General features: G+C 34.3%; 1 protein-coding gene across 2 annotated transcripts in view; it reads right to left on the bottom strand.

The window, feature by feature from the left end:
* Positions 1–677: 677 nt before the first annotated feature.
* ek1 (eph-like kinase 1) overlaps positions 678–11,158 on the bottom strand; it is a 126,102-nt gene continuing 115,621 nt past the window's right edge. Inside the window, 3 exon segments of one of the 2 annotated variants that reach the window (NM_131095.1) lie at positions 678–2,232; positions 3,827–3,964; positions 8,792–8,985. In NM_131095.1, coding sequence (NP_571170.1) covers positions 2,130–2,232; positions 3,827–3,964; positions 8,792–8,985 — 435 coding nt within the window. In that variant the 3' untranslated portion in view covers positions 678–2,129. 2 annotated transcript variants of the gene reach the window in all.

The raw sequence follows: 11,158 nt of genomic DNA, 5'->3' as shown, positions 1-11,158 counted from the left end.
TGTTATCTATATGTATTGAGCACTCCGTCCAGTGTGGTCTTACTAGTTTTATGTGGGTATTAATACGTAAATTGTTCAACACAGGCTCATTGGAAATACATGCCTCAGAAACATACGTTAACATATGTTTGACAGCAGTTTCATGGTAATATGAACGCTATGGGGCAGTATGACAACAAATGTTGTTTCTTTTCACACTACTGACAGGGAGGATTATTTTCACTCAATTCGTCGCAAAATTGGTACCACAAAACAACTTAACTGTGCAGGAAAGACATGTATCTGAAAAGTATAACAAAATTAACCCAGAGAAACGCATTTCAGATTTGCAGAAATGTAGACAGCGCCCTCTAGTGGATTTGTTATTTGAAACGTGTAGCGAAACGTACCCAGAGGAACGTTTTCACGTTTCGCAAAAATGCAAGCTGAGATACATATTTCCAATAAGCCTGGGTTGCTTTTCCTGAAATGCTCTGAAACGTACAATTAGGATATATTGAAACTTATGTAAACATTGTGTATTTTCTGTTAAAAGTAGTGATAAATGATATATCTGTCGTCATCAGCCGATATATGTTTAAAATGATAGCAATAAAGCATTAAAAGTCAATAATTCCTCTTCGACCACAAAACCTGATCATGACCATTTCTTTAATAAATGACAGACCAATGCTATCTCACGGCAATTTGAAACTTTTTAATTTAGTGGCGTATGAATTCGTATAATCTCATTTGTACAATTTAGTATGATTTGTTTATCCCCCAATGACGTTTGGCTTTATTTGACGTTTGGTGTGACACTTCCTTTTTAAAAAACAGACATTTTCGTACAACTAATCTCCCTTTCGTACCACTAAACTAACAAAACGTGAAATAGTTACGTTTCCTCGTGAGATCAGGATGGACAGACAACTCAACTGCAAAAAAGCCAAAACAAAAGTAGTCCATGTGTTGCAGTCACAGTCTTTTATAGTAAACAATATTGTAAACAATTACAGAAATGCTAATCAACTCATAATTTAGGAACTCATTTTTAATTTGAAGTAATGTACGTTTCAGCGTACGTTTGGTAGAACCACACCTTATGTAAAGTACATACAACTACTCATGAAGCCACACTGAACCATCAGACCTTTTCTCTGAAGGGGATCCAACACATACACTGGTTCAGCAGTCCAGCTCCATCAACACGGGACGGTTTACGGATGAATTCTTCCTCATTAAATGCTCAACACGTCTATTTCCAAAAAAAAGAAGGCTCACGTTTGCGATGAAATGTATGTAATGAGGCGAACCACTTCAAATATGCAATGAAATTAGAGGAAAGCCACATCAAATGGAGCGGCTTGACAAAGAGAGGAAGTTGCTGCCAGTTTGAAGAAAGGATGACATCTGCCCTCTAAATGACATCGTCACGCTGTCCTGTCTCGCTTTGCAAAGCAACAATTACTTCTCATTCCTTAAACGTCTCTCTCGCTTCTCAGTTGCTGCGCGTCCAATGTCAAAACTTGTGACGAGCGAGATTCTCTCAAACTCTCGAAGGTGATTTTTCCAAAGATAATGGCGAGGGCTTGATGAGAGCAGAGGCATTCAGGGTCAAGGATCGACCCCTTTTTTTTTAGAAAGCGTACGTGAAAGAGAGATCAGTGCTTCATTGCTTTGTAAAGGCGTTTAGAGAACCTTTCGAAACTATTCCCACACACACACACAAGCTCACAAGGACATCTCGCTGAACGTTTCCTCATCCTCGCCACGTCTGATTGAAGAAAATCACACAAGTATCGCTTGCAAAAAAACGGTTCAGAGATTCACAAGACACAATCGGTGTTTCTTCTCAAGGTTTTTTTCTTCTTCTGTACACTGAGGACTGGAGCATGATGTTCACAGTGCACCGATGTCGTTTCTTGTCCTTGGATCCACTTTTTTTTTCTCAAGTCTATAAGCATCTGGCTGCTGAACACACAAAAAAAGGGGAAGGTACCGGCCCGTTCTCCTGTAGGGCTGATGAACTTCAGTGCTGGTAGAGAGATAAGACAAGAGTCGTTTTGCAGCAAGACGCTTCCGTTTGGCAAGATCGATGACTTCCGGTCTCCTCTGTGGAAGCGGGTCGAGAGCAGTGAGGTGAGCCGCTATACCTGAACTTGAGTCCCGTGATGTGCCTGAAGACACTGGATGCTGGACAGGATCTTCTTCTGATGTCCTGCCAGCTCAACACCCATCTTGTCCAATTCACTGTTAAAGAAAAATAAAAAAATGTGTTAGAATTACAGTTTGTGGAACAAGTTCTGTGCAATCAGATGCTCTGAATTTTCCAGTCTCTTGAGAAAGTGATTTCAGAGTCAACATTTCATTATTATTATTACACATTTTTTTATATTATATTATATTATTTATATATATATATATATATATATATATATATATATATATATATATATATATATATATATGTATATATATATATATATATATATATATATATATATATATRTATATATATATATATATATATATATATATATATATATATATATATATATATATATATATATATATATATATATATATAATTTTTTATTATATTATATTATATTATATTATATTCCAAATTGGGTTTGTCTATATTTGGCTCAATGTTGGGTTATGACAACCCAGGTTTTTAGTGTACATTTACACACAACACAATAAAAATATAATATACAGTATATAATATTAAATCGATAATTAAAAACAATACTTTAATAAACTGGATTAAGCTCTTTGTGGACTCATCAAAAGTTTTCATCAGCCTGTGTTAATGAGCAATTTGAGGATTGCATGAGAAACAAGTAATGAAAGGATTTTTGTATAAAAATCCCTTAATTAACAAAAAATTAAATGATGCTCACTTGAGATTAATGCTAATAATGAGAGATGGAAATCCCTTTCCTAAATAAATTGATGCACAAAACGTTACACCCACGTGAACAATTAACTGTTTCCATTATGCTTGTATTGTTTATTGTTGGTTCCTAAGTTACCAATACTACAGTCAGCTGCTCTCACACCCTGATGGACATATTAATAATTGGCATTTGGGATTTTTGATTTTTTGCAAACAGAAAAGATTTGCTTCATGTTAGGAAGAAACCTAAGCTATTGACACAAATTTGGATTAAAAATGCAATCGAGGTTATTTCTAAAATGATAATTGGATTTCAATTTGCAGAACTAAACATGCAATGTCACGTCAAAATAATAAAGCATACTTCATTTTGTTTAACTCAATATATTTAATATTCTACAAAAAATTTATTCAACTTTCTGATAAAATGACTGAAAAAATGTAGGTTTTTCATAATAATGTTAGCAACAACTAATACATCTTTATGCTAATGTCTGTGAACTACTGAACTACCATAATGAAAAATGGGAAGGACAATTTTTTTGTGTGAGATTATATGGCTTTGATGGCCAAATGTGACGTATTATTTACACAAGTTTACATGAAAACAGATATACCACTTGCTGTATTACACATGCAATGAAATGAGGTTCCAAAACCATGATGTCCTGTGATATTCTTTGTGTGTGTTTAATGCTGAATATTGCATAAATTACAATCTTTAAATAACAAGAAAAAAGTAAAGCAGTGTCCAATGTATACTATGTTGTATTCAAAATAGCCTAGCTAGTATTTTAACATATAATACTATCATATACAACTTCAGTATGTGCAGATTCTGTACATTTTCAGTATGGAGTCAGCTAACATTCCATTGTGACTCATCCTAAAATGCAACCAAGCCTCTCATACTGTCATAAATGAGATGCATGTGTTGTTTACCTGCTGCTGACATACAGAACTGAGTCCAGGGTAACGTAGCCGGCGCTGGAGAAGTGTTCTTTGTACTGACCCATTTTAATCAAGTCCAGCCAGTCTTCAACTGTGTTGACCGCCGCCTCAGGAGTCACTGGATCCTCCCTGTGGAGGAAGGAGAAATAACAGTCTTATATAATCATGTCATTTCACATCACATCTAGTCTTAAAATCTCACACCCACAACCTGCTGACTCCATATATCCAATGCTAACACTTCAGGAGTTATAAAGACATCATCTGATTGGATGAATATTCATGCCCCTAAACATTGCACTGCAAAAGCAAACTGTGATTGGTTGCTTTACATGTCAGTCACAAAGCCTCAGGTCATTGGCCACTGAAAGCTGCTTTGAAGTCCAGATTTTCCGCTGTCAGTCTGAATTCATATCTAAATCCATAGCATTTCAGATTAATATGGCATATGTCAGGAATCTGTACAAAAATATTTTCCATTGGTCTATGGGAATTCATGTACAGCAGTAGCCAAATGTTGATGTCACCATCCATCCATCCATCCCATTTAATTTCATTCAAAGTTGTGGTTCCATAGTGTGAAACTTTAGCATGTACTGTGGGTTTCAATTGTGAGAACACTGAATAGTTTAAAAAACGAATATTTATTTATTTATTATTTTTATGTAATTTTTTTTTATTTTATTTTTTTGCTGTAGCCTTTTTTGACCAAATATTTTTGTCAGGTAAATCCCTTACAGGTTAATTGTTTTCATCTTCCCAATTCAAAACGTTCCACTAGTTTTGATGGCTTATTTAAACTCGTTAAAAGCAAATATTGTGCAAATGCCCCCTCTGCATGTTTTCATTTGTTGTTAAGTTTTAGGCAAAATTCCATTTAGATTTATTCCAAATCCATGCCGTTTTCTCAGCTTGAAGTGTTGAGGTTGAAACAGTGCTCACAAACACGACAGATTCAAGGTTAACAATTTTATAAACCTTCAAGGATAGAGCTGCCGCCCCTTAATAGTTGACTAAATGTTAGTGGCTTGGTTGTATACATTTGCAGTTGATGGTCAGTCACTAAAGAATGAGCCTATGTATTCTACATGCAAACATTAGTCTTTCATTCATTGAAAACCGATAAATGTTCTGTATTGAAGAAATGTAAGTCTTGTAGGCTTACTTTTGTAACCCCGCAGGTCCTAGACCACCCAACCCGCTCCGACCTGCGATCGAACTGGTGATCTTCTGCTTGGGAGTTGGTTGCTCTAACAAGAATGCTAAAGACCATGGCCTCTAGCATCTGTCGCAAGAGCACTTCTAGAGGTCAGAGGAGTGAGGTTTACCTGCACAGCACTTCACTAACTGGCCTCCATTACACTCCCCCTTCTAAACATAAATCCCATCCGGGTCACGGCACCAATATAACCCCGCCAGTCCTACATCACCCAAACCATTCATTCTATATATATATATATATATATATATATATATTTTTTTTTTTTTTGAAAACAATGTTGCAATTATAATTGGTATTCTTTAAATGTTAACATCTCCTAATAGTGTAACTGATGTTTTACTTTGTATTCATTAATACAGTGTTTCCAACCCTACAAAGCAGTAACAACATCCCCTAATCCGAGAAAACATTGGACCTCCTTGATGTTTTGTGGCACAAGGTATGATCGGATGGTTTTATCTTTAGATAAGTCTGCTGTGATTCTATTGACACCAACAACATATCCCAGAAATTGATTTTTTTTAGGCATTTTTACAGTCAGTCCAGCTTCCTGCCATTGATGGAGAACAGTTTGGATGTCCCTGAAGTGCTGAGCTATTAAGGAGGAATAGACGATAATATCATCAATGTAAACGAAGCAAATGTTACCTTTTAATTTTTTCATAACAGTTTCCATTAATTTCTCAAATGTTGCTGGCACATTTTATAATCTAAAGGGCATAATATTAAAGTGGAAGAGGCCAGATGGAGTGATGAATGCTGTCAATGGTTTACTCTGGGGGTCCATAGCCACCTGCCAGTAGCCGCTGCCAGAGATACACCAACACTCTCCCTTTTCTGAACCATTCATTTCAGGTTTTTGAGTCTCTTCTAATGTTGTGATGAGTTGATTCAAGTGTGTTTGATTAGGAAGAGGTTGAGAATGTGTACTGTGGATGTGCCTTCAGGAACAAGGTTGGGAAACACTGCTATAATAAATGACTAAAACATTATACTAGCAGTTTTAATGTGTGCAACCGAGTTCATACTTTGTATTTATTAATTATTAAAATGTCCAGGTAAGTTCATTTCTATTTTAATCCCATTTTAATTTTAATTTAGTAATTAAGTTTGTAATTTTTTTAAAAACTATGATTCAGTATTTCTCTGCGAAACCATTATCTAGCTCAAAATCCCAAACAGATTTCTCCCTCTGTTTAATACTAACTAAATTAATGTTACGAGTAATTCAATTAACATTTGATTAGTCGACAAATGGCTTAAATAAACAACTAATCAGAGCCCTACATTAGAGTGCATGTGTGTCTCAGCTTATCAAAAGCTTATCATTGGCTGGACATGTTAGCTTTTCCAGATCCATGAGAGCGGCAGATTGCGCTCATGTCTCTGTCACTCTGTAACAAAGCCCTCCATCATAACACGCCATTAGAATCTCAATCTATTTTATTGACAAAGACATGGAGGCAGAGGTTTCCCCATGGTTTGTGAGAGATTCCTGGTTCCCTTTTAATTGTGGCCAAGCACAAGCTGAACAATCTTTCTGCCTTTTATTTGGCAAGCCTTAAAAAATGAGGCAGAGGTACAGACAGGCAATCAGATCCCCCCTGAAAACCCCCTTAAAACGCACACTGGAGGCTAGAAAAATCACATCTGGCTTCAATCTGGATTTGCTGGATATCATTTCTGTACCTTATAGGATTACTGCGAAAAAACACCTCCGATTTTTATCACACACCTGAGAAATATCATGAGTTATACAGTTGAAGTCAGAATTGTTAGCCACGCTGTATATTTTTCCCCCAATTTTTGTTTAACATAAAGCTTTTTTTGTTTTAATTGTAATTTATTTAATTTAATTTGTAGTTTTAGTTTAGTTTTTTTAGTTTTGATAACTAATTTCCAGAGTGTAACGCATTGCACAGTAAGGCGGAACTGTATTATAATTGCATTTTTGGGGACAAATTACATTTTAAATTTTGTGTAATTTGATTACAGTTACTAAAGTCAGTGTAATTGCGTTAGTTACATTACAAATATAGTTTTTACAAGTTAAAAATGCTTCTTTTAAAATCACGTTTTCTGCTGCAACGTCAGTTAAAAAACATGGACTTTTAAATTGTTGGAGAACATGGGCTGAAATACCTGTTAATGAGAGTTGTTGTTTCTTCAAGTGGAAATACAGACATTACTTTGATCTCATTGAGCGTGAAAACAAAAACATTGCTGTGAAATGCAGGCTATGTCCAGCTTCTAAAGAACTTTCGACTGCTTTTAACTCAACAACTGGTTCAAGCACTAGACCCTTTTCACATTTACAGGTTTCTCAGTAGCGGAAGTCGTCATAGTTGGGAAAACTTGGAATGGTAAATAATAAATAAAATTTAATTTGCTCAAATAATAAAAGAAAAACTCCACGATGCTGTTATAAAGAGGTTCAGAAAAAGGGAAAAAAAAGTGTGAGACTGAAAACGGCAGCCAGAGGAGAGAATAATGTCAAATTTACTGTCCTGCCTTATAGACGCCTTATAGACATTAGAAATGCCTCACACAAACGGTAATTAGTTTTTTGTAATTTGAAGCAAAGATGATATAATACATACAACAATACTTGAAAGTTTTTTTTATATTTGGATTTTTTTTGTTAAACATATGAAAATTTACAAGTGACCGTTAAACTCAAAGCAGGCTTGTGAAAAGGGTCCCTTGAATGGAAAGCATTCAATGACAGCCACCAAGGTGGACACTGGCGCCCAAAAAAACGGCGGTCCAAACAGGCTACATTGGATTTTTGTGCAGGATCGGGAGTGAAGGTATCTTCTGAATGTGAAGCTATTCACATATCACGTCTTTTGCATGCTCAAGTTCATCATTTCCAACGAAGGTGTGGCTTGCGCACACATATTAGGAGTGCATACTGCGCATGCTCGTATAAGTACTGACCTATCAGATTCAGGTTACACCCAAACACTGTAGTGTTTTTTGCATACTATGAATGTCAATGGATACAGGTATCCAGTTTTCTTCTTTTTTTCTTTCGTGTTCATAAAAAAAACAAAAAAAAAACAAGTTTGGAACAAGTGAATGATGAGAGAATTTTAAGTGCAGTTTATTTTGTATGTTTATAGCTATATTTGATATGTTTTAAAAAAAAACTTCAAAGTAAAGTAACTAGTAATCTGATTACTTATTACTTTAAGTAATTAGTGATATAATCAGATTACAATTTTCTAGAAGTCAATAATTTGTAATATATTACTTTTTTAAGTAATTTACCAAGCACTGCTAATTTCTAATAACTGATTTTTAAAAATCTTTGCCAAGATGACAGTACATAATATTTTACTAAATATTTTATCAAGACACTAGTATTCAGCTTAAAGTGTATTTTAGGCTTATTTAACTAGGCTAATTAGGCAAGTCATTGTTAACAATGGCTTGATATAATCAATAAAAAAAAGCTTTAATATAGCTAATAACATTGATCTTAAAATGGTAAAAAAAAAAAAAAAAAATGTAAAACTGCTTTTATTCTAGCCAAAATAAAAGTATTAAAACTTTCTCCAGAAGAAAAAAATATGGGAAATACTGTGAAAAATTCCTTGCTCTGTTAAACATAATTTAGGAAATATTATAAAGAAGAAAATACACAGGGGGGCTAATAATTTTGACTTCAACTGTATATTGCATGCTGCTCACACAGACATTTATTGAATTCAGAAGTTCATTTGGCTTACCAGACCGCACTGTTGGCCAGCTGCTTCAGGCTGCTGGGATTTCGGATCAGCCTGTCCAGAGTGTTGACAATCTGCCCGAATTTGGGCCGATCGCTGCGGTTCTTTTCCCAGCAGTCAAGCATGAGCTGGTGAAGCACCACCGGACAATCCATCGGGGCCGGAAGCCTGTAGCCTTCATCTACAGCTTTTATCACCTGAAGCAAAGAAGATTCTTCATGAATACAGAGCAGATTTATTCATTTGCTTCATGTATTTGGTTCTTACAGAGTAAGAATTAATTATTATTTTTTTTACCCATCTCTGACTGAGAATGAGATTTTGTGCAAGACTGTCTTTGTTAGTATAAATGTTTAATTTCATCCCTTTGAAATGACAGCACTACAAGGACAAGAGTAAACCACAAACATTCCTATTATTTTAAAGGCAGCTTTCAGGAAATAATGCACTTCCAAACCTTTATGATATTCTTTCTTCTGTTAAACGCAAAAGAAGATATTGTGAAAATTGTTGGAAACCTGTAACTATTTACTTCCATAGTAATTGTTTTTCATACCATGGAAGCCAATGGTTACAGATTTTCAACTTTCTTTAAAAAAAAACTTTCTTTTTTGGTTTAACAGGAAAAGGAAACTCTGTAATATTTTACTTGAAGGAGTGTTCTCAAGACTGTTATTAAACATTTATAATCATGACATAACACATGTCATGAATGGCAATAAAATTGTATCCATGCTTATAACAACAGTCATTAAGTGTAATTTACTCAGTTGTGACATTTTAAATAAGTAAGCAAGCAAGCAAACTTCATTGTCCTTGTCATAAAATTTATTATGGGTATCACCATATTGCTGCAGACATATATAAAAACAAATTATAAAAACAATACAAAATATTATAATTACAAATACGATAAACTCCTGTTAAATAAACCCACTGAAACATGTACAAACAATCTCTTATATTGGTTCAACCTACACTTAGGGACTCTATACCTCTTACCAGAGGGAAGCAGTTCATAATCAACACTTTAAGCATTAACTTAGGTTTACACTGTACAGATACCAAACCACACCTACAGTATATAAATAAAATAAAAGTCATGACAAATAAATAAATAAAAATCTAAATAAGAAGAAAGCATTAGTGTTTCTTAACAACTTGACAAACAAATACATCACAACCTGTCACAACATAACTTGTAATAAGTCTGCCATAAACATAATTGCCATGAGGCATTATAATTGTGTCATAAATATTTATCAGATCACGTTTTCAGTGGAACAAATTGTATTCCTTACTCAAATGTGTCAAATAATTACTGTCAAATAATATTTAATAGCGTTAATAATATTTAATTACTTTTAATGGCAAATTTAGCTTGTACTACAAGAGATGAAGTAAAAAAAATGACTATGTTATAAAATTCATGACAGATTAATGACTAGTTTTGTTGTCTTGGTCAGGGCTGCACAATATTGGAAAAAATCTGACATTGCGATATTTTGGTTTTCTATGATATTTATTTCGATATAAACACAATTTTACTATTTCTTTAGCTTAAATAGCTCTATTGGGAACAAACAAAAAAACATTAATTTCTATAGATTGGGTTGATTTTGTAAGGATGTGAATCATGTATAAGAAAAATAGTAAACATGCTGCAAGAACAACTACAATAGAGGAAAGGGAACAAGTGAAATAAAGAGCACTTAAGAGTTTTCCTGCATAGTCAAACTGCATTCAGCTACAGAAATTGAACAATGAAATGTCAAATAACACTGTTTTGTATTAACAATTAAGTAAATTATTCTTCATTATTATTAATTAATTCAATTGTACACTCCATCAAGGGCACTTATATGTGCTGATCAGCTACTTTTGGCTGTTCCACGCACAAGGTAAAAAACCAGGGGGACTGTGCCTTTGCAGTGGTTGCCCCCAAACTCTGGAATAATTAGCCTCTCCATGTTAGGCAGGCCACAACCCTTTCTGTTTTTAAATCTTAAGTCTAAAAACCCATTTTTACACTTTGGCTTTTAATATCATATAAAAGTCTTATGTCTGTTGTATTTGTCCTGTGTTTTAGATGGTGTATGTGTGTACGGCACTTTGGTGAGCACTAGTTGTTTTTAAAAAGTGCTTTATTAATAAACATTGACTTGACTTGATCAAAGTTACAAATGGTGTACATTATTGTGCCTGAATGCTTTACACTCTCTTGAAAATCCTTTAAAACACATGCAAATGATAATATTTCACTCTGTTAATGTTTATACTTTGCAATGACTTCACAAATCTCATGTATTCTCAATTGTTGATCAACTATAAACCCATCTCAACATTGCATATCCTGCGATGTGACTATTG

The sequence above is a fragment of the Danio rerio genome, chromosome 24 (assembly GCF_049306965.1).
Source record: "Danio rerio strain Tuebingen ecotype United States chromosome 24, GRCz12tu, whole genome shotgun sequence".
NCBI classification, from domain to species: Eukaryota; Metazoa; Chordata; class Actinopteri; order Cypriniformes; family Danionidae; genus Danio; species Danio rerio.
This window is presented reverse-complemented; position numbering and strand designations above follow the sequence as displayed.